The 24,907-nt window shown below is 44.7% G+C and overlaps 1 protein-coding gene across 1 annotated transcript; it reads left to right on the top strand.

Annotated features, from left to right (window-relative positions):
- The first annotated feature begins 20,605 nt into the window (after window positions 1–20,605).
- ASCL1 (achaete-scute family bHLH transcription factor 1) lies at window positions 20,606–23,434 on the top strand. Its single transcript, XM_039878279.1, has 2 exons — window positions 20,606–21,965; window positions 22,336–23,434. Exon 1 carries the CDS (start codon window positions 21,190–21,192, stop codon window positions 21,916–21,918), a length of 729 nt encoding a protein of 242 aa, XP_039734213.1. The 5' UTR covers window positions 20,606–21,189; the 3' UTR covers window positions 21,919–21,965; window positions 22,336–23,434.
- The last annotated feature ends 1,473 nt before the right edge of the window (window positions 23,435–24,907 follow it).

Genomic DNA, 24,907 nt, shown 5'->3' with positions numbered 1-24,907 from the left:
AGCAAACTGCCTTTCTTGGCTTTGACTTCAGAAAACTACATACAAGGTGACGTTGAGCGTGGCTGCAAAAGAGCACAGGTAAGAAAGAGAGAGACCTGAGTGGAAATCCAGCCATGTGTCCTCAAGCTAGTTACCTAACTGCTGGGAGTGCCCTAACACGGATGGCAGAGTTACACTGCCAGGGTGTTTCAAGAACATGAATAAGAAGAAGAATGAGGTAGCACATTAAACATTTAGTGTAGTTTTTTACTACATAGTTCAACCCTCAGTAAATGGAAGATATTGTTTAAAAGCATGTGACCACAATAATTATTGAGGACCTCTACCGCGTGCCAGACAATATTCTAGGCACTGGGGATACAGCAGTGAAGGAAACAGAGGACCCTGCTTCACCCACCATGCTGCCATTCTGAGAGGAAGACGGAAAATAAATAAGTTTAGGCAGAGCTCAGCCTTCTGAAGAAATTAAAATAATGAATGGGCTAGGAGTGAGCTGGCGGGTGTTGCAGAGTAGACTCTAAGTAGGCAGGCAGATGTCATTCACCCTATTTTTTCAGATTATGAAACTGAGATAAGCCATTTGTTGCCATTGGGGAGAAAACAAAGTACTAAAAAACACCACAAGGTCAGAAGTTCAGCAAAGAGGTAAAAAATCAGGGACATCCAGGCTTTGAGTGACTGCCTAATATTTACCTAGGAGAGAGTAATGAACTGAGAAAAAACAAGCCAATAATAGAGGTTGCTAGAAATCCACCTCCTCCCCTCCCACAATTCTTTGATGAGATGACCAAGCATCTGCCATAAACAACAAAAATCTCAGATTTCATTCAGAACAAATGAATTCCACCACCAATTAGCTATGTAGCTTTGGTCAAGTCCATGCCTCAGTTTCTTTGTCTTTAAAATGGGGTTTTTAAGGGTTGTTGTTTAAGATTCCTTGAGCCTCTTTACGCCAGGCTTTCTACTTGGCTCCAAAGGATACAGACATAATTGCATATAATTTCTATCCAAGAGTCCTTGGGTGTCTGATTAATATTTATTATGGTAAATTGGAAGCTCAGTGTTGTTGCATTGGAAGGACAAGACCTTGACTTGACACTCAGGAGAACCTGAATCCTTTATCTGACTCCATTATGTTTCTAGTATGGTGGACATAAAATAAAGAGTCTTCCTCTGCTCCAGGACTGCCTTATAAACATCATTTCTTCCCTCGATGCTGCTGGTATACGAAGAACAATGAATAGGACCCTGCAATAGCATCTGCAATATAAAAGGCACGCGATAACTAAGAACAAGCACAAACAGCTGCTTATTTCCACGCACACTACATGTCGGACACTGTGCCAAGTTCTCCACATGAAAGTTTTCATTTTTTTCTGCTCAACAATCCTATGAAGTCTGCATCTCCACTTTATAGATAAGGAAACTGAGGCCCAGAAAGTTTAAATTAGTCCAAAGTCACACTATGTTTCACCTGATTCCAAGTTGCTGGCTCTTAAATACTCTTTTGTTCCTTTTTTAAATAACGATTTTTTAGGACAACAAAATAATAACACTTCTTTTTTCTCCTTACACCAGCTAAAAGTGGAATTCTCAATTCCCATCTCACATAAAAATGCCCCAGATCTGGGTTGGGGGGAGGAAAGCATACATAATTGTCTGCTACCTCAGAAAAAAAAACACGAATATCTTCTTAAAAAAAAAAAATTACTCTGGCAAAAAAAAAGTGAAATGTATCCATGCACTAAAATAAAAAACTCACTTAAGATGAGATTGCTTGTAACGTGTATTTTGTAGATGACTTTTAAACTAAATTCTAATTTAATTTGGATGGAATACAATGTGTTGCTGTTACTAACAAGGATGGTGCTGGGTCCTAAGAAAATTGTGCTGACATGTAGATGGAGCATCCAAAAAGTCAGCTAATAAACCACTGAGGCACTCTCAGTGACCAAGGAGAGGTGGGCATATATGGCTAGTCACCCCGTTTTCTTTCCTTCTCCCTTATGGAAATGGAAGCTCTGAATGTTAGCTAGCCAGCCCCAGGGCTTCCCAGAATAAAAACTACATTTCTCAGCCTTCTTTGCAGCTAGGTGTAGCTACAGGTCTAACATTTGACCAAAGAAATGCAAGAAAAAGGTCATCTGTGCAACATTTAAGAAGCGTCCTTAAAGGAAGCATGTCTTTCTTCTACTTTTTCTTTCTTGTGGGTCAAAATACAGAAACGCCCAATGGAGCTTGAACAGCCATTTGGGTTGTGAGGTAAATTTAGGAATGGGAGCCATGTTTTTCATGGCAAAAAGAATCAAGATGAAAGGAGCCTGGTTCTTGACGCCATAAAACATCATTCCAGTAGATTTGCGCTACTGACTTAGACTTAGATTTAGGAGAAAAATTAACTTCTATGTTTCTTAAATCCCTGTTATTTTGAAACTTCTGTCACTCACAGCCAAATCTAGTTCTAATAATACAAGAAACATGGGAATATTTAAAATGGATTCATCTGTCCAAGAACTGTGATTTTCTTATCAGAATTTAAGGAACAATGCAATATATCATTGCAAAAACATGGGAAATTTCCATCCTGCAAAGTTATCTGGTTGCAAGCATCTTCAGAACCTCATTTTTGTATCATTCTTTTTAGTCTAACTTTTCCCACACAGACAACCCAGAAATCTGAAGATTGCTATCAATAAGAGCCCACACGAACTAAATGCAATTAATGCATGAAGTCATGGTTTGCATCGAAATGTCATTTATAGCAGGCTATTCCAGGAATTCTTGGCAGAACTTAGACATTTCTTTGGGCCATAATAAAATCAGTTGGTAAATCAAGTACATTTGACCAAAGGCTTATTAAATGAAATGTGTATATATGATCTCACGGCTCTGGAGCTATTACATTATTATCCCTTCTTGTCAACATCAGAATGAGGTCACTGAGTATTGCCATTTATATACTCATTGATTCAACAAAGATTTGTTGAGTACATACCATGGGTCAAGCACAGTTCTAGAAGCTGGCGAGCAGAACAGTCCATGCTCTCATTGATCTCACATTCTATTAGGAGACAGGGCTGGTAAGCAAATAGACACCCCCCCAAAAAGTCAAAATACACTTAGTTCTGATAACGGCCAAAAAATAAAGTTTTTAAAAGGGATGTCATAAGAACAGTTAACAGTTTCAGAGAAGCTGATTTAAGATGGGTATACAGGGAAGATCTAGAGCTGACTTTTCAGGAGTTCTATGAGCCTGTTGCTAAACACATCCATGATTAAAAACTGAATTATGTAAAATTACAATTAAATTAATCATGTTAAAAATGAAGGTAATAAATATTCAAAATTCATTATTTCATAATTATTTTACTAAATTTCTTTATCCATACTCTTAAGGTTATCTGTGACCATTATATAGCTGTGTGGTAGAAATATTACACAACAATATGCTACTGTACATCTCTTCTCAACTCCATGTTTACATAGGTAGCTTGAAATCTGCCACAGTAGAACTATTTATAGCATGGAAATCAGCAAACACTACAAATAAGGGGCAAAGTCAGTGCATTGCTAAATATTTACCATTATCCTACAGACCATCACTATGGCAGCAAAGCCACCACATGTGGACTGGATCGAAGCCATGTGCTTCACAGAGCGGGACGACAATGTCGCTCAGAGATTAAAGACACGTAGGGACAGAGAAAGCTCATCTACTGGTCAACAGAGCAGTAGCATCAAATTAAATCCAAGCAGATCAAGATAAATTCCAAGGTCAAAGCCTGGGGAGGCTGCCACAACGGCAAGACTTAGGAGTTAGGGCTGGCACTCAGCTGGTCAACCCAAATACTACCTTTTCCAAAAACACGCCTCTGATTCGCTGCCTCCAGTCAGGGGTGGTCACCCCTCCTTGGCTCACATAACATCTTGAAACTCCCTCTATACCTAAATTCATCAACTCTCTTTTTGTCTTGTTTTCATTCTTTTGTCTCTTCCTCCTGGGTAAAGACCTCTCAGACCAGAGACTAAATATTAGTTTTCCTAAATTTCAGGACTAAGCCTGGTGCCTGATACATAGTAAGTACTCAATTCATATCACTTTAATCAGAAATGTAGAAAAAATATGCACAAAAGTGTTCAGGGCAAGATTATCAAAAAGGTTTAGAGAAAAGGAAAATCTTCCACAATAAGAGAACAATTAAATTAATTACAGTTCATTCGCATAATAGATGCAGACATAGCAATTATTTTTAATCATAAAAAAATTTATCACATCTTAAATGCACACAATTAAACTAGTTATTGATAAAATTAAGATGTAAAATCTTGTATTCTCCATTATGTAGATATGTCAAAAGGCATAAAACAACATCAAAGAATGAGAAAGAGGTGTTTTCTCTAGATAGTGAGATTAGAAGAGAGTTTATTTTTTGTCATCTTTTACTTTTCCATTTAAATGTTTGTAAAGAGGAATAGTAGCAAAGAAAAAAAAAGTTGCTTGCCTAGAGAATTTGCCCAATGTCATACTGGATATTTATTAGACATAAATGAGTTATTCTCCAGCTTTATTCTTTCCATGTCATCCTCTCTGGGAAGAGAAAGAGACAAATATTATTTAGCACTAAAATGTTGATTGAGTACCAGGCATATTTAAGAGGTCATTTTATTTAATCCTTTATACAACATAATGAGATAATTTTCTGGTTTCCTTATTGCATGGCTGAGGAATCTGAAATATTGTGGTCTCGTGGGATAGGAAGTAAAAGATCTGGGATAGTGATGTTAGAGTTGGAAAAGCACTCATCACCCTTTCCCTTGGGTTCTTGAATGAGAGCCGAGCCCTTGTTAGAAGGAGAGGGTGGTATAAACACCCCTGCCCACTCAGAGACCCCACCCGCTGCAGAGACTTGGTAGGTTTGAACATTTGAAAGCTAGGTCTTTGGTGGCTGCAGTCATCAATCACTCTATAGTCATTTGTGGAAGCACATCTACTGAGACACGTAGATGACCAGACCATGGAGTACTCAGTTTCTTGGTAAGACATACACATGATCTTAAGCATGGATTATATCTCTAATTCCTCTGTATCTGTCTCACTGTTGGGGAAGCTAGATGATCTCTAAGGTTAAGGAGGGGACACTTGTGGGACTAGAAGTGAGTGAGATTCATCTATCCAACCTAAAATATTAAGGTTTTACTGCAAGACAGGCACTATTCTAAGTTCAAGGATACAACTGCCTTCATGGGTTTATGCTCCTTTTAGAAGATGAACATTAATCAAATCACAGAAATAAATTCAAATTTATAACTTCAACAAATGCCATGAAGAAGATATATATCATGCTCTAAGAACCTTTCTCCAAGAAGTTTTCTTGACCTAAGGATAGGAAATAGAAAATACCTACATGAAAGGGAAAGGAAAGAGCCTGGAACCATCTGGAATCTTCCAGGCCAAAGGAGCTGCCTACACAAAAATCATGTGGAACAAACAATGGGGAATGTGGTTGCAGATGGAGCTGGAGAGCCAAGGAGAACCAGACCATGCAGAGCCTTGTAGACCATGCTAAGGGTTTTTATTTTTAATCTTTATCCGGAAAGAGTTGGGAAGCCATTGAAGTATATAATTAGAGGGTATTCCTATGAGATTTGTATTATCAGAAGATGACTCTGGCTGCAGTGTGAAGAAGGGAGTGGAAGGGAAGCAAGAGCAGTTAAGAGGTGATTACAGTCGTCCAGGTGAGAAATGGCCATGGTGCCTTGGACTACGTGGTACTGGTGGTGGTGATGAAGAAAATGGGATGGATTTGAGAAAGATTTATAAGGTTGAAAAAAGCAGTAAGTTTAGATATGGTAGGTGAGGATGAGAAACAGGTCAAAGATGACACATAGGCTGCTGAGTAGATGGACACAGGGCCATTCTCAGAGATGGCTCCAACCCTACTATCAAAGAACCAAAGGCATCCATCAGAAGTGGACTCTCTAGGCTCACTGTTGAGAAAATCCCTGTGGAACTGGAACTCGGTGGGATAAGTTAAAACAGGATAACCTAGGCCCTTCCTCTTGTGTGTTGTATTTCTAAAACCAATTTTTCTACTTGTGTACTCTTTTGATTTATAACGTATTTTCATATACATTATCTGTAAGATACTTCAGATTATTCTTTCCATCTTTAAAACAAGGAAATAAATGCTGAATATTTGTGATTTGTCCAAAATCATACAGCCCATCTGAGTTGATATTTCATGCTTTTTACTTTATTTCAGCCATTCATTCATTCATTCTACATGTTTACTGCCTACTTATGGTGGATTTGTCATGGAACTAAGGCAGCTAAAGCTTTAGAGCCCTACACCAACATAGACCCCAAAGGCTTACAGAGGGTCCCTAGCAGTGGGGGTTCACCTGGCAATATAGGGACATCTATTTTTGTAAAATTTTCCAAAGTAAGATAGTTAAACCACAATCAGGTGAGACTCTCATTTCTTTCCATTCCAATATTCTCTCCATCACACTTTTCATGTCCAGTGGCCCAAATAACTTTAACATTGAACTATGAAGACGTTCAGATGAATATACATTTAGTTTACATTTAGTGGATGCATTTGTGTTATATGTAGTCACTTTAATGGATAGTTATTGCTGGTCATCTAGATGTAAGAAGGGTTTCTGGAACATACTCCCGTTTTGAGTTACTGAGTCTTTGGGTCAGGGCCAGAAGTCTTGAGAGTGTGTTCTAAATGTCAGGTTTTCTTCAATCCCTGGAAAAAACGTTTTCTTTTCTAAAATGACTATAGTTAATAGTACTGTGTTGTATATGCGAAATTTGCCAAGAGAGTGGATCTTAAAAGTGTTCTTAACACACGTGGATACACACACGAAGAGGGGAAAAAAAGAAAAAATCATAATTATGTGAGGTGATGGATAAATTAATTAACTTGATTATGGTGATATCAAAACATCAAGTTGTGCATTTTAAATAGATACAGTTTTTATTTGCCAATTATACCTCAATAAAGCTGAGGGGGAATATCATATGTGTGGGTGCCAAGAAATGAAAAACAGAATTTCCTTCTATGTCAGGAGTATTCTTGATAGTAAAGTATGAACAATTATGAACACATACCATTTTTCCCTTTTTTAATAGGAATTTTTGTGAAATAGCTTTATCAGAATTCCTGTGCTTATATGGCACAAATCTATAGCAGTTGTACATATAGTTAGTATATTGCGAAGCGATATGCTTTAAGCATCCAAACTATTTTTTTTAAATTAATTAATTAATTAATTAATTAATTAATAAAGCTGCTTTAAAATGGAGTTAGACCTGCCATTCTGGAAGAACTGTCATGCACACCTTACTCCTCAAACCTTTGGAATGTTAAAACAAGGCAAAATAACCTCTGGACTGGGCCTAAAGTGACATTGTGTCCCAAAGACCTGTTTCCAAAGATAACAAGAAAGTGAATGTGACTTTTGGACTGATGACTGCTGGACTGAAAATTAAAAACATTGTTTAGGATTAGAGTCGCTTTGTTATGTTATCTGAAACCAGTAAAAATACCTTCTTTCTATTTATGTAATGTTCCCCTTCCCTTTCTCATAAATACCCCTTGCCTTTTTCTCCTAATTGGAATACTGTTTGGGCTTCTGTATGAATCAGTGTTTCCTGAATAGCTATTCTTTTTTATCTCAAATAAATGCTTGTTGCCTCTCACTTTGGCCTTTTATTCTTACGTTAACATCGTCAGTAATAAAGAGGAAATTTCAACAATATGTAACAGAAGGAATAAATTTCTTTCATTCTAATGAGAGTAAAAATTACGGGGAAATGATCAAAGAATACGTACCGAAAGTATATATAGAAAAAGGTATCGTAGAAGTTGACTAGGCAATTAATTTATAAAAATATTGTTAATTCATCTAGAATTTGCGCCATTTTGCTAACTTAATATAATGTGTAATTTGTGTCTCTGTTCTAAAGATATATTTTTCTCCCTAGTATTATATTTATAATTTTACATATATGTTTCTTAAATTGAGCCCTAAAGTTTTATAAACCTCAAAGGCTCCCAGAATCTGGATCTTCCCCCACACAGGAACTACGTGCAAGACAGGAAAAGCACCCTGCTGGAATCCAACTAAAAGTCTACGAGAAGATAGACAATGAAACAATCAATAACAGCTGGTGAGTAAGTGTGTTGGGCTAGGCAGAGGCCAAGTGCTGTGGGAGAGCACAGGAGGTGCCCACCTGACTCTAGGGTCTAATGTTGATGGTTAGAGAAGGAAGTTGATATCCAAGCAGAAAGGAGAGGTGAGAAGCTCTTAGGCAGAAAGAAGAGCCTGAGCCTTACGTAGGCATAGCATTAAATCTTCACTAATTGATCTAAGGTTCATAAATTGTGTCAAATACTTTGATGGCTTCAAACAGTTCGAGAGCTTCTCTTCTGTTGCTTCCATGAATTGCCTTCCTTAGCTTCACTGAGGAGAGACAGCTGCCCCTACCTTTGGTCTCCCTCATCACACTGTTGGTATTCTGGTTCTGCATTCAGAATTCTTTTTGCTTGCCCTCTTGCAAAAAGGAATATCATGTGAATTCCCAACACACAAGGACTGAGTCTTTTTTTTTTCAATTTTTGCATCCTGAAACCTACCACATGATTGGTATGTAGTAAGTATCCAAGAAATGTTAATGCAGTGATGTTTATTGAGCTCCTATTGTGTGCCAGGACCTGTTCTGGACACAAACAGACACTGGTAAATGGAACAACATTAGGAGTCCCTGCCCTCCTAATGTCTGTTGGGAGAATGAGTGAATGGCAGCGTGCCTGCTGCACCAGCTCATGAAAAACAGTATTAGGAAGGGAACTGAGCTAGTCAGAGCCAATCCAATCCCTCTTCCATAGCTCCAGATTTATCATCCAGGGATACAATGGTATCCCTCCTCTGTTCAAAAATCTCTAGGGCCATCACACTCAAACTGTTCATCTGTTATTCAAGGCTTCCCATAGCCCAGCCCCCCCTGCCCAACCAACTCAAACCTTTAGCATTCACTAATACATGGCTCCTACTACTGTGCCCCTTCTCATATATTTGTGAAAATATACAGGCAGAATTCTGACAAGTTAACAACCCTCACTGTATGACACCATCAATATCAACTGGACTTCATCCTGATTAAGTACCTGCTACATACCAGGCTCAGCGTGTTCTTTGGGAGAGAAGACCTCGAGGCTAGGATGACATCACAGAAAAAGATCACTGCTGATCCTATAGAGTCTATGCCAAGTGGTAAATGAGGGAGACATGGTTAGTAGTTCTGAGTTTTTCGAATTCATCATTAAAAGCTTTATGCATGCCACTTTCTGTATCACAGATGCATACGTACATCAATACCATCGAAATTAGTTATACCAAATGTATTAATTTAATCAACAAGTGTTTATTGAGCATGTGCCTTGTTCCAGACACCATGCTGAGTACTGGGTCAGCAAAAGGAAGTAAAGTAGAATCCCTACTATTATGGAGTTTCAAGGGCAGAGCAGTAGATTCTTATCCTAAGAAAATGGGAGCCTTTTGAAAGGTTTTGAATAGAGGAGCAATAGAGTATGCTGTACTTTGAAAAGATCACTTTGCCTGGGCTGTGGTGTAAAGCACCATTTCTTTTTACACGCTGATGTCTATTATACATTTGATCATGTCATCTAGTTAGATCATTCTGGTGGCCGTGAGAAGATATTCGAGGGAGATGAAACTGAAAGCAGGATGCTCAGTTGGGAGAATATTGAAATAGGGCAATGATATGAGAGATAGAGAGAAGGGAATGATTTAAATACATACACACACATACATACACACATACACACATACACATACATACATACATACATATATATAAATTGTGTATATGTGTGTGTTGTAGATACATAGACATTTGGTAATTGTGGAGAAGGTATGAGAGAGCAGCGAGAGTGTAAGATAACTCACGGGATTTTGTTTTGAGAATGTGGGCGGATGATACCAAGCCCTGAATTACAGAACACAAAAAGAGGTGAAATTTTGAGGGAGGCAGAATGATGTTTCCAGTTTCAGATATATTGCACTTGATACACTAGAGGGACACTCCAGTAGGGATGCTGGTCACACAGTTTGAGATCCCAAAGCGAGGTCCAGATTAGAAATAAGAATTTGAGTATCACCAGCAAAAAAAGTGGAACTAAAACCTAAAGACATACGTTATTGGGTGACTTTTATGCAGGAGACGAGAAACTAAAAGCTAGTACTGATTTAAAAAAAAAAAAGTATCAAAGAGATAAGAATCATGGTAGCCAATAGAGAATAAAGAACATCAAAGAATAGATAAAGAATGAACAATACTGAATGCATTGGGGAAATCCAAAAAGGTAGGATCTGAAGTAGCTACTGCCTATGGCAGAATGAAGTCACTGGTGAGTGTGTTAGCCTTTGTTCTTCAGAGAAACAGAAACAATAGAAGATATATTTTATCTATCGATCTATCTTGAGGTTTATTATAAATAATTGGTTCAAATGCTTATAACAGCAGAGAAGTCCCAAAATCTTCAGTAGGCAAACTGGAGACCCAGGAGAACAGATGGTTTAGTTCCAGTCTGAGTTAAAGTCTGACGGCAGAGACCAATGTCCCGTCTTGAAGACAATCAGGCAAAAAGAGAGCGAGTGTGTGAATTCTCCCTTACTCACCTTTTTGTTCCATTCTGGCCTCCAATGGACTGAGTGAGACCCACCCACATTGGAGCAGTCGATGGGCTCTTCGTGGTCTACAATTCAAATGTTAACTCACCCGGAGTACCCTCCCGGATACCTCAGAATACTGTTTAACAAAACACTATGTGCCCAGTCAAGTTGGCTCATAAAATTAACCATCACAGTGAGAAACTCCAGTAGTGATGAACCTCAGAGGGGTGGGTGGGAGATAAACAAATGGAACTGTAGGTACAGACTACTGTTCTAAGAAATTTGACTAAGTGAAGGTGGTTATAAGATCAAGGAATGAGATGAGAAGGTGAGTATTTTATAAGTTATATGTTTATTTTATAATCAATCACATGTTCCACGGGGGAGAGTCCAAGTTGGGAAGAAATGAAGCTTGGGGGAAAAGGTTGGCGAGAGATACAGCAGAAATGAGAATGAGAATCACAGTAGAGGATGGAATGTTAAGATTTTCTAGGTTGAGCTGTTCTGAGTACAAAGCCCAAGATGTAGCCTTGAAAAGGATGGCCAAAGGGGACTGAGTTTAGGCTGCTGGAGTCTCAAAGTCCGGGAAGAGAAAGCCTCCGTGCCAGGTAAATTGTTGCCATGGCCCTTTTCTTTCAACTGCAAATTTCTAACCATTCTTCAGGGTCAGTGTCAAAGACCATCTTTGTAATAACTTACCAATCGTTTTCAATCTTCAGAAATCTCCAGAGGATCCCTTTAACCAAAGAAAGTATATTTATGGGACTAGTAAATTCTGTACTAGAAGAGATTTGTTCTTCACAGGTATGAGTAATAGGGACTGTGTCTTATCACCTCAAATACCTCTAGAATACTAGTTCTGCACCTTCAGTGTGCAAACAGGCTACTCTACAGCTTGTTTAAATGGCCATTGGGCTAGATTCTGAATTGGTGGTTCTGGGATGAAGCTTCCGAATCTGAATATTAACAGGCACCTCATCATATATTTCTAAGTTGAGAGGACGTGATACAGGCAACACTGTGCTCTACGGTTAAACTGAATTGTGTCGAGTAGAATTGGTAGAATCAACTCGTGGTAATACTATTCAATGAATCAAATTGCAAGATTTTCACACAATACCCTCTGCAGTTCGAGGAATGACCGGCAGGTGGCGAGCTACTCACACAACCCACAAAGGAGGACTGTGAACTTCCCCGGCCTCCAAATTTCAAATTAAAAACTGCTCAGGCAAGTAATGAGAATCCTGTTTCCCAAGTAACGCCGTTATCGAGACTAGTGAGTTTCTTCTCTTTGCACTGGAGTTCCGACGAGCCAGTAGCCCACATTTTACCCTGGTCCCCGGGGCTAAAGTCATGCTGACGCCATGATGCCGCCTTCTGGCCATCAGGAGCCATGATCCTGACACCAGCAAGGACTGGTCTACACCGTCAAGTTTACCCACTAAAGGTTCTTGCAGAAAAGAACAGCAGATGATGTTTGTCTGCTCAGAGTGGAAAGCATGTTGCTACTGGAAGGTCATATGGTTGTGCCTATATTGTCTTCTGTTGAGCCAGAGCTGGAGCAGAGGCGTCTTACTCAGCCTCCTCATTTTGTAGGGCAGCCTGGGAGACGGTGAGCAATTTCCCTGAGGACACAGAGTTGGAAGGTTCCAGAACCTGGAGTCTGTCTTGACTTCAAGTGAATTGACTTTTCACTACACCCACCTCTCACACGTGTTAAACGTGTTTAAAGGTGTGTGTTCAGTTCATTCGTTTCTGCTCATGAATTGTCACGTAGAAGTTGGGGGTGGGGGTGACCCTCTGGTTGGAGAAGAGGGATGTGTTCGCTTAACAAATCTACCTTTTTTAAAAACCTAGATTGTGTGTTTTGGGGGAGTAATCTGGCAGATGGGGGAGGATGAGAATCCAGACTAATGGACGTGAGGGAAGAAGGCTCTCCACATTTCCCGACTGTGTGTTTTGTTGGACATTCTTTTCTGCCAACTAAACTGCAAGCTTATCAAAGGCCATGATTGTCTCATTCATCCCTGATTATGTTCCATAGTTTTCGATGAATCAATGAGCATATCAACTTTGATCATTTTACGTCTAAACTGTATTTTCTAACATCTCAGATAACTAGCACACACCTCCTTTTACGTATTCAGTATGCTTTCCTTATTTAATAACGCATATACAATGTTCACCGTGTGCCAGGCACTGTTCTTAGCATTTTACAAATATTAACTCATTTAATTTGGGTTTGGTCGCTGCTTCTTGAAGAGTCCATATCAGTGAATATCCATGTATTAGAAATCCCCTTCTTCCTCCCCCTCCTCCTCCTTACTCTCAAAAAAAAAAAAAAAAGACCCTGCTGGTGGTGTGAATACCGCCGCCTGGGGATGAGAGGTGGGAGGGAGGGAGGGAGGAAAGAGTTAATTGGACGACCTGGGGGCGCACAGCTTCCCAGGTCGACACCACGCTGCGGCAGGCCGCCTCCTTCCTAACCTTCGTGAGCAAACTTTCCCTTTGGTCCGCGGGGCCGAAGTCCAGGTCTGTACCGAGGTGCAGACGGTTCTCAGCTGCCGGCCTGATTTATAGGCCAAAGCATTCCCGGACCGCGCCGCAAGGAGTCGGGCTGAGCTCGGACTTTGGGGAGGTGATGATGGACACAGGACACGTGGCCACACAATGGGGACACACGACTGACCTCAGTCACTTCGGCAAACTGCCCCTGCTTTCAGGAGGCGGCAGGATCGTTCAGGAGCTCTCGGGCTCCTACGCCTGCTTTCATCGCCCCAGCCAGTGGCTCTTCTGGCTGAGTTAAGCGCAGAGAGCACCCGAGGGCGCGCAAGGGCCCCGAAGCTCTCAGAGACTCCTGACCTTTCACAGTCCTTTCCTGAGGCTGGAGCCTTGGTGCGTTCCACACTGTGTAAAGAAAGGCTAATGAACCGTCTCCGCTTGGGAACTGAGACTGGCCAGGACGCACTGGCACTGAACTTTCCCCGTCAGGTCAGCTTTAGGCACCTGGAGACTTTGTGACGTCACAATGCGGGAGGCTAGGGGATAGACGGAGGAATGGTCAAAAGGTGTGGGTGTTCTGTGTGTGGCGGGAGGTGAGGGAAGAGATAAGAAGAGAAGGAATACAGACGAATGGGGGAAGGGGATTGATTGGGAGCACGAATTTGAGAAGGAGCAATCAAGTTGGGGAAAAATAGCAGGTCTTTTTTTCTTCCCTCCTATATGCAAACTGTCACTTCGGGTTAGCGTGAGCCCTTATCTGGCTCATTACCATGAGCTGTGGCTAACGCGCTTAAACTCTCTAATTATTTATTATGCCGTCACGGAGCAGGTCGCGACCCCGGGGCGCACTGGCGAGGACTGGCAGAGGCGGGCACCGCGCGGGGGGCTGGGGCGCAGCGCCCACTCTGGCTGCGCGCTGCCAGGGAAAACCCTGTCCGCCAGGAACCCCGCAGGGCACCGAGCCTCTAGACAAAGTTGCAGAATTGTTAGGGTGTATCAGAAATGCCCTCTCCCCAAAATTCACCACCCAGGGATGTGGCGCAGCATTCTTCTCTCTGGTCTACACTTGCGCTCGATTTTCTTTATGGCCAGCTCCGAAGTTGGAGAGAACAGGATTTTTTAAATGCAAAAATGGAAGCCTAACAAGGAGCTGGGAAACTTTGGCTGGTTTACGGGTATGTTGAGTGCACCACCCAGAAAGCCCCTGGGGAGAACCTAAAGGATGCCTTCCCTCCCTCACCCCTCCACCCCGACGTCGCGTTCCAAGGAGAGTCCATAGTGCGGGGGCCGCGGAGGCGGGGACCGCATCCACTCACGTCCAAGGTTCTATTCAGAAAATAGTTTCAAAGTAAGTTAACCTCTGTAGGGTGTTCCCCCCTCCTCTTCTCTTTCCCCCCTTTCCCCTCCCTCTCTCCATTCGAGTCTGTTTTATGTTCCTCTGCGTTGTGCCAACTATTTTATCTTTATTCCTTCTCTTTCTCTCTGGCCATTCAGTCCTTTTTTTGTGTGTGTGGCTTCTCCGGCTGATGTGCGGCTCGTTACCACCCACTGCACGCTCGCTCCTGTAGTTGAGGTGTTTCTATACAAACTCGAGCGTCCAGTTGTCATATTAATTATTACACTGAGTAATGACTGAAATGGTCAAAATAAGGGGAGACTCGAGGGCGCTTTTTCTTGCTGCTCAAAGATTCAGCAAAGAAGCCGGGCAACAAAGCACTAATTGGTCCCCAGAAACACTCCGACAAGGCATGGAAGATAGGTTTCATAGAACCCTGCGATTGTGAAGGGGGGAAAGCGCTGAATGGACCCCACGCTTCTTTTCTAAACTCTCTTGCTGAGCAAAAAATGGACCTCTGTTTGAATACTGCCCTGATCCTTGAATACTATACCCAGCAGAGAAAAAAATGCACCATTTATTGTAAGTTTTTTTTTTCTTCTCCAGCTATTCATGGGTTCTCTGTGAAGAATCAGCTGGTTTTGTTTACCGTGAAAGACCTTTACTTTATTTTCATTCTTGGAGGAGGTGGGGAGGGGGGAGGTAAGGAGAGCCATGTGCCTAGACAGAGAGGAGCTGGCCTACTGTAACAAAATAGAGTGTAACAAATCCTACAAAAGTTTAGAATGTATTGATTCTTTGGAGAGCTATATAGATTAACGACTTTCTTTATGCTTATCCGAGGAAGGTATTTAATCATAATGTAAATGGGGCTTTAGAAAAAATAAAGACTTAGCGTTACTTCTCCTTATTTGGAGAACTTCAAAAGGACTTGTGAGGGTGGCTGCAAATTACCCCCTCCCTCCACTCCCAACTTCCCCTCCCTAACCGAAAAGCCACAGTAAAATAATAGTTTGTGCTTTTTTTGTTTTGTTTTCCAGCTTTTTTTTTTCTTTTTCAGGCGTATTGAAAAAGCAAATAGATTTGTTAGACGCCTGGATTCCTTAATGCAGGTGCAGGCCTGGCTGCCGTGACCAAGAAGCCGAGCCAAATCCGTGGTTTGTGCTATTCTGCCCCCTGAACAGGCCATCCCAGGCTGGGCAGACTTAACCAGGCTGGGCAGCAACCATTTCTGATGTTACCTTGGGAAAGGTGTGCTGGAGACAGTAGATTGTGCAGTAAATGTACTTTCCATTTCCCTGGGTAGGACAGTGCCAAGTACAGGCTTAGAGCAGCATACGCCCCAGGACAGAGGCCCTGTGTTAGAGCTACTGGAAACCAGTAGGAATGCCCAGCACACTCATTTTCTCAAAGCACCATGACTTCTCGGGCTTACAGCTCACCAAAATTGAGGGCTGCATTAAAACTCTTCTGTCCAATCAAATAAATCTAAGGTCTGTCTTCTTCTTTGCATTCTCTTTGCTTCTTATTCAGGATCCACTATAAATGCAATTTAATTTAAGGATTTGGTCAATGGAAAACCTAGTTTCACTTTTAATATTAACTCTCCTCCCCGACCCCACTCCCAAAGAAATAGCACAAAGGGAGCTTTTAAGTGACGAGGCATATATATATATATACAATCTCCTTTCCATAGAGGGAAGGCGCACAATTCTGGAGCATAAGGATAGTGTGTGAGCAGAGGTGGCACTGGCCTGGCCTTCAACTGTGAGTGGAATTTAAGGTGGCAGGAGACTCAGGGCACCAGAGCCTCAGGTCATGTGGGCAGTGATCCCTATGCATCACTAGGAAAGCTGTCTCCCCATGTAGTTCCTGGTGCTGAATGTAGATAAGGTTTAATCTAAGGTATGGCCCAGCTCTAGGATTCTGGAACATAGAAAAGGGGCCTGCTGTATTGCAGAAGAAAGAGAAACCTTCTCATTTTTCTGGAGTGTCTATGTTTTGCGTAATACACACAGAAGGGTGTCAGTGTCCTGCCTCCCCATCGCAAGAAAGGCAATCCCTGATATGTGTGGAAGGAGTTGCAAAGAATTCACAGACAGCATCAGATTTCATTCTCCTGATAGCCTTGCCAGGTGAAGCTTCCCTACTCTGTTCAGGGAATGTTGAATGAAGGCATCCAACATTCCTTTTGTGAGTTATCTTCTCCCTCCACATTTAGATAAATGGAAATTTGAGTGTCATGGTCAAATAAAGCCTGGGGTCTTGCTCAGAGGCAGGCCCACTGGGTGGCAAGAGAGGTCAGAACCAGTGGCTCTGTTGATGCCCCTTGCATGTGCTGTCCATAAAGCATGTCTAAATTTCTACTGTTTATGTTAAAAACTTGGTTCCTAGCGCCATCACCTTGATTTGCAAGTGTCACCACCATTCCTCAAGAATGACAGAAATTATCCACTCTCAGGCGCTGGGACAGAGGGTCAGAGTGGCATTGGATCTCCAATGGCTGTAGCAGTTATCCAAGGGTGCTTCCAGGAAGCCAAGAGCTGGGCATCCTTCTCCAACAAACCCCTTCCTGACTGGGCTGTGTGAGCAGCAGCAGGACATTTTCATTGTTTTAGGAAGGTTATTCTTATGCATCCCTTTCTATTTAGACCTGATCTGGAGTGCTCCACAACAGCTCCGTGAAATCTCACAACTCTTGGAGGTAGGTACGATAACTATGGCATGGTAACAGATGAGGAAACCGAGACTCAGAGTGCAGGCTATCTGCTCAAGGTCACACCGCTATGATACCAAATCAAGTCCACCTGCTTTATCCTCCAGTGCAAGATCTGGAGTTCCTTGGGCCTAAAACAGTATGTGGCAATTCTCTGCGGTGTGGGAGAGGGTGAGGGAGAGGGGTGTCATACTCTAGGGCACAGAGTCTGAGGCGGGATTCTAATTGGCTCTTGAGCCTCTGTCCTTTGCTCCAAACCGGTGAAAACAACAGGAAAGCCAGTTTCTGTGGAAAACTCCCCTTGGTAGTGCACAATCCCCTAAGGCAGAGGCGGGAATCCCTAAAAAGAGATTCTAGACCGCTCTACCATAGCATGAGAGGAGAAGGTGGAGTCAGAGTGCTGGGGTTGTGGTGGGGAACATTCTTTGTATTTATTTACCCCAGCTGGAGGAAGAGAATGCCTGGGTTCTTGGAGAGCTTTGCAAAGCATGTAAGGAAGCAGGCTTAGGATGTGCGAGTGGAGAGAGTGAGAGCGGAATTTTGGCTCGAGGTTTGAGCGGAGAGAATAGGGACAAATGTTCCGGTGGCTTTGGCCGGAAGGATCCCAGCACCCGCTGTCTTTTCTCCTGGGCAGAGGCCAACGCAGTAGGACCGCTACAATGCGCGGCTTCATTGGTTGACGCTTCTACTTGGGCGCACGTTCGCATGCGCGCGCGCACGTGTGTGATATGTGTGTGTGTGTGTGTGTGTGTGTGTGTGTGTGTGTGTGTGTGTGTGTGGTTGGAGTAGGCTCTGGCCTTGAAGTCTCTGATAATCAGGGGCTCTGTGCATGCGTGAAGCCTGCAACCTTAAAAGAAATTAAGAACGTGTGCTGACTATCTGCAAATTTTCCGCGCTCTCAGATACATTTAGAAATTAGCTAGTGTCTGCCCCTCCTGCACAGATCGGAAAATTGAGGGCAGTAGAGGAAGAGATACTTGTTCAAGGTTATAATGCAAAATTATGACAAAATCAGGACTATGGACCTTTAGGTGTGGAATGATTAGAGTCCCAGCTGGAAGCAATTCAGGCACATGGTTTATACCAATGTGAAACAAAATGCACTTAGATTCATAGATGTTGATGATGCGCTCTTACCAACCCCCCTTGCTGGAGAGAAGGGTATGGGGCGCCAGAGGTTTTTTCTAGACGCCTCCTACCGGCCTGCACCCAGAGCTCACAGCTGGGGCAAGCGAGTAACAGCAAGTGCCTAAATAACCTATTTCACCAGGTGGTTGAAGCTTCCTGGGTTTGAAAAGCAGGTGGTGTGGTTCTGCTTTAGGCCTCATCGCCTCCTACGCATCCAGAAGAAGAGATAACTCTGATTTTAGAGACCTCTCAGCACCTTTCTTGGGGTGGGGCATGGAATGGAAGGAGAGGCCAGAGGTGTGAATTCAACACTGTTCAGCAAAGTCCTGTGGGGTCAACAAGCCATAAATTACTGTGTTTGGGGCCGGGGGGGGGGGGAGGAGGAGGGGCGGGTGGTGGTGGAGCTGTGCAGGAGGTTTACAGAACCGACTTCTGTTGGGACAGATTTAGTGCTATACTTCCCAATCCCATCAGTTTTTAAAGAGGAAACAGACAGAAAAAAGAGGTGATTCTCCTCGGGAACCACCGGTTCTTCCTACCCGCCGCCACGATTATTGTTCGGACAAGACTCAGCCAGCCACACATACCAAGGGAGGCTCCTTGGATCACCCCGACGGATCCTTATCCACAAAAGGAAGTTCAATGAGAAGCCATTATCCGGATAATTCACCACGACCATCCCTGCACCCAGGTCTCTAACCAAAACTGCCTATTTCTCCTGGACAAACCAACTAGATGATTACCCTCTGCTTCCTTCTGCCTGAGCAGAGCAGACGCGACATGACACGCGCGCCCATGCCTCCCTCCCCTGCCTCCGCCGGAGCGGTACGGAGATGGGACCCGTTATTCGATCCGCTTTCCTCGTAGCGCCGCGTCCCAAGGTGCCCCGAAGCTGGACCAGGCTCCAGCCAGAGAGCGCCAGGGCCGAGGGCCCAGGAAGGGCGCCTGGGCGGGCGCTGTCCAAACGGCCGAGCGACGGCTGCAAGCGCCTCCCTCTCCCTCACGGCGCCAGCACGCGGCCCCGCCGGGCTCGGCTCCCAGTCGCCTGCCACCGGCCCGCCGGGCACACGCCTGGAGCCGGATAGAGGCTGCGCCAAGGCCGCCGAGGTGCCTGCGGCGGCGCCCAACAACCAGAAAAGCTCCTCTGGCCCAGCCCCTCGAACTCATCACCCACCCCCCTCAGTGCCCCACATCTTTATTCTCAGACCCAACCCGGCATATCCCAGCGCACTCCCTTCTTCATGCGTCCTCCACCCCTAGCCAGTGTGAAAATTATTCTTTGGGGGGTCGAGAATGCTACAGGCAGCCGGAGGTCATTCTGGGGCATCCCTGATGTACACACCTACCTGAAGGCGCTGGTCACAGTCACCCCTCAATGCGATCACCTCCCTTCTCACACTTGCTCAATCGTGAGGAGCACATGTTAGTTTGTAGACCTAGATGGGGCATTAGAGACCATCTAATCCAACCTCTGCTGTTCCAGACAAGGAAACTGAGGCTCAGAGAGGATGCCACTTACTGGGGGCCACAGAGCCAGTGAGAGGACGCATTGGGACTAGAACCCAAGTCTTAGAAGTACTTTTAGTGTAACAGTCCAGGAATTCCGACGGAGTTGTCCCCCTTCTTTCCGAACTTCAAACGCAAATTTGCTTCAGCTCCCAAGGACGGTGAAGACCCCCGAGAATGACAGTGGGTAGGAGAAGAAACCAGGAAATATGGAGCCCCACTCCTCCCCTAACCTCCACACGCCCTGTGCCACTTTTTCTGCCCCCAACCCTTTCCTGTGCTTTGCTCCAAGTTCCCAGGAGAATTCAGGGGCACTTCACCCCAAACCTGTCCACTCACACACCCTAACTCCCAGAGCTATTCGCCCCTCCTGCTGGGAGCCTGCCCAGCCGACTGCAGCCCAGCAGGCACGCCGCCTGTTTGTGTTGGGGAGGTCCAGCCACGCATGCCAGGCGACACACACTGTGGCAGCCAAGTTGGATGGAGGACTTTGCGGAGCAGGTGCACAGGAGGAGATGGGGCAGAGGAGGGGAAGATGGAGAAAGGGAGGAGGTTAAAGGGAATGGGTGGGAGGAGGAGGTAAAAGGAGGGGGGAATGGGGGCTGCAGCCGCTCGCAGCAGCAGCGGGGAGTGGGGGGCGAGGCGGGGCCAGGGCTGCGCGTGGGGCTGGGTGTCCCATTGAAAAGGCAGACGCTCTCCGTCCGCCCAGCACTCTCTCACTTCTGGCCAGGGAACGTGGAAGGCGCACCGACAGGGAGCCGGCCAGGGAGGGCGAGTGAAAGAAGGAAGTAAGAAAGAAAGGAGGTTAACAAAATAAGAAAAACGGCCTGAGCCACGGCTGGAGAGACCGAGACCCCGCGCAAGAGAGCGCAGCCTTAGGGGAGAGGAATTGGAGATTCAGCAGAGCGCGCTCACCACTGACTTTTGCTGCTTCTTCTGCCTTTTTTTTTTTTTTTTAAAACAAGAAGGCATGGCAATGACAACCTCACACATGAAGCGCCACATGAGGCTCCCGAAGAAGCCAACCCGCAAAGGAGGAGGGGAGGAGCGGAGGAGGAAAAGAGTGGAAGGGAGGGAGGGAAAACATTTGCCACCTTCTTCCTCCCCACCCTAAGTCTCCGGATTTTTGTATTTTTTTTTTTTTTTGCTAACTTCCCTCCGGTCTCCCTCTTCATCTCTCCTCTTCTTTTCCTCTCTGTTCGTGCACCCAAGTCCTTGTGTCTCCCTTACGCGCCCCGTGCCTCGCGTACCCTCTCGCTCCAATCCCGCGACTACTTGGCAGCCGCTGCGCATGGAGAGCTCTGCCAAGATGGAGAGCGGCGGCGCGGGCCAGCAGCCCCAGACGCAGCCCCAGCAGCCCTTCCTGCCGCCCGCAGCCTGCTTCTTTGCCACCGCCGCGGCCGCAGCGGCGGCGGCGGCAGCGGCGGCGGCGCAGAGCGCGCAGCAGCAGCAGCAGCAGCAGCAGCAGCAGCAGCAGCAGCAGCAGCAGCAGCAGGCGCCGCAGCTGAGTCCGGCGGCGGACGGCCAGCCCTCAGGGGGCGGTCACAAGTCAGCGCCCAAGCAAGTCAAGCGACAGCGCTCGTCCTCGCCCGAACTGATGCGCTGCAAACGCCGACTCAACTTCAGCGGCTTCGGCTACAGCCTGCCGCAGCAGCAGCCGGCCGCGGTGGCACGCCGCAACGAGCGCGAGCGCAACCGCGTCAAGCTGGTCAACCTGGGCTTTGCTACCCTTCGGGAGCACGTCCCCAATGGCGCGGCCAACAAGAAGATGAGCAAGGTGGAGACACTGCGCTCGGCGGTCGAGTACATCCGCGCACTGCAGCAGCTGCTGGACGAGCACGACGCTGTGAGCGCTGCCTTCCAGGCCGGCGTCCTGTCTCCCACCATCTCCCCCAACTACTCCAACGACATGAACTCCATGGCCGGCTCACCGGTCTCATCCTACTCGTCAGACGAGGGTTCTTACGACCCGCTCAGCCCCGAGGAGCAAGAGCTGCTCGACTTCACCAACTGGTTCTAAGGGGCTCGGCCTGGTCAGGCCCTGGTGCGAATGAACTTACGAAGCCGGTAGGTTGCATTTTGGAGTGAAGGGGGCGGGGGTTACTTGTCTTCATCCTTTTTTCCTCCGTCTTAATGTCTATAGGGGACTGTCTCCACCGAGATGAGGGCTGGGGAGGGATGTTGATTTCAAGGATTTGTTGAAGTTAGTTGATTTGAAATCCTGGCTTGTTAGTTTCAACATTGGCGTCTGATAGTGGTTTTGCCCCCGTCTCCAAGGACTGGAGGATAGGGGTGAGGTGGACAGATGCTGGAGAACCCAGCACTAAGACCTGTCAAAAGTGGTGCCCTACTGGACAAATCCTCCGCTAAACTTCCATTTTCCCCAACCACTTGCCTCCAGTTCACGTTAACCTCTCCTGTTCTCTTTATGTTACAGGGTGACGGCACAACCTGCATCTTTAGTGCTTTCTCGTCAGTGATGCTGAAGGGAGGAGAAAAAGGGGAGGCGAAGAGAAGAAGAAGAAAACCCTAGGCAACCAACCGCACCGCCAACTAAGCAAAGCAGGCCTGCGAAGCAAGACTCTCACAAAACAGGGATGAGCTCAGAACCGTATCTTTGCACTCCAATCATTCACGGAGATATGAAGAGTGACTAGGACCTGAGTCAATGCTCAAAATGCAGCTCGTGTGCAAACGCATCAGGATCCTGGCGGAAGGGAGCAGCACACGCCCTATAGAAACTCCCACCCACCACTAACAGGCAGAGCTGAAAGCGCTTGCTCGGGTGGCTTCACCTCCCCGCTCTCCTTGAAAGCGCAGTTCTTAAGCCTCTAGCAATGGGTTGGTGTCTTTCCTCTCAGTATCCTCCATCCCAACAAGCTGTGGACATTTGTCTGCAGTGAAATCATGCTATACTCATTCCTCTGAAACCCAGACCCGCCCCCTCCCCAAGCCCCACTCCCTCACACCATCTTTTCTACTGTTCTCATCATAGAATGCTTCCAATCTTTTGTGAATTTTTTTATTATAAAAAAATCTATTTGTATCTATCCTAACCAGTTTGGGGATATATTAAGATATTTTTGTACATAAGAGAGAAAGAATTTATAGAGTTTTGTACAAATGGTTTAAAATGTGTATATCTTGATACTTTAACATGTAATGCTATTACCTCTGCATATTTTAGATGTGTAGTTCATCTTACAACTGCCATTTCTCCTATGTGGTTTTGTAAAGAACTCTCCTCAAAGGTGAGATCAAAAGGCCACCAGACGTACTTAAGCACCAATGTGTCTTACTTTATAGAAACTTTGTTAATGTATTAATGATGTTATTAAATACTGTTCCAGAACAAAGTTTATGCAGCTACTGTCCAAACGCAAAGTGGCAGCCAGTGCTTTTGATAGGTTGCCTTTTGGGAAATTTTTACCACTGCCTTTTTTTCCTTACTGTTTTATTACAAACTTACAAAAAAAAAAAACCATGTATAACCCTTTTTATACAAACTAGTTTCGTAATAAAACTTTTTTCTTTTTCTTTTTTTTTTATGACTGAAAATAATCAGCTGCCTCCAAGTCTTTGACTCCACTGCACTGTCCAAGTTATCAAAATGCCAAAGGGAAGGGGTCTGTGGGAGAGGAGAGAGGGTGGTGCCACGTGTGCTAACTCGCAGATGTGACAAAGATGAGTGCTACTACCAGTCCTACCTGAGTTGGCTCTGTGATGAATGTAGAGGGAAAAGATACATAAGTAAAAATAGTTTTCTCCCCCTTTGATGCTACAAATGTACACCTACACCAGGTGGTGATTAACGGCTGCATCATCTTTCATCTTAATAAAACGACTGTACATTTTTTTTTAAATGTGAACTGGAAAGAGATGGTCTTCACTCCACTTTCTAACTCTTACTCCCATTCCCAATTTCTCACCGTGAAACCGTGAAAGAGCTGAGTGAGATAATAGGCACTAGGGGTGGGTGGAAGGATGGTTGGTGGTGCTGGAGTTTGGGCACAGCGGGGGCACCCTCTCCACACTTCCAGTGGTGGGGATGTTCTTTCCCCCAGGATATGCACTTTCCATACTGATTTTAAGTAAAGGGCACGTATGATATGAATTCCTCTCGAAAGGAGTTAGATTTAAAGAAATAAAAGCCTTAGAGATGTGTGGTCGCATTGAGACACTGGCCTATCTAAGCTTGTGACTCTATCCGAATAGCGTGAGCTGCGTGTAAAAGTACCCAATTACCAAGATTCAAAAAGAAATTGGTGGGTTTTTGGCTGGCTTGTTTCTTGTCAGTTAGCAAGGACGTGATCAGAATCCCACTCCGCCTCTTGCCGGCTCCTCGCTCGCCGCCTGCATTACTTGCACATTCAGTTTGCGTGTCTCCAGCCAAGCGGAAAGCCGAGCGCAAAATGCATCTTACAAAACCCAACAAAGAACTGGGAGCCAGCACGTCTTCTAGAGTTAAAAATCTAGTCTGTGTTGGTACATCCATACCATTTAGTGGCACAGAATAATCATTTTTTAAAGCTGCGATGCGCGGAGCACGCCACAGCGTCTGATGTCATTTTGCTAAATGACCCTCTATAGAATGCACATTGAGGCTTCAGCCCCTTTCAAAGAGATGAGCGTAATTAAGGGGGAAAAAAATCAGTAAATTCCTCATCGCCATAAATAATCGTACTTTCTGCCAGCAGTGGGCCAATTTAGAGCTTACTTGAGGGAAGTAATGCTTTTGTGATGCCTGCTTTTATTTTTACCTTCTCATTTGGAGGGCCAGAGCTGGGCTCCCCATCCCCCACTTCTTTTTCTTTTAATTTAGCTCTTTTGCAAGTTTCCAGATAAGGTATGCAAAGAAAGTGTAGCAAGTCATTTATGGCTATGAATATAACATTAGGATAATGTTTCAGCCCGCACAAAGGGTTTTATTCCCCCTTCTCCTTGCGAAGACAGGTGTTCTTTTACTCACTTCTGAATGGGAGATATCCAGTCTCGTTAAACTCGAGGCA

This window comes from Pteropus medius, unplaced genomic scaffold (genome assembly GCF_902729225.1).
Source record: "Pteropus medius unplaced genomic scaffold, Ma_sr-lr_union100, whole genome shotgun sequence".
Classification (NCBI taxonomy): domain Eukaryota; kingdom Metazoa; phylum Chordata; class Mammalia; order Chiroptera; family Pteropodidae; genus Pteropus; species Pteropus medius.
Note: the sequence above shows the minus strand (reverse complement) of the source record. Positions and strands in the feature narration are given on the sequence as shown.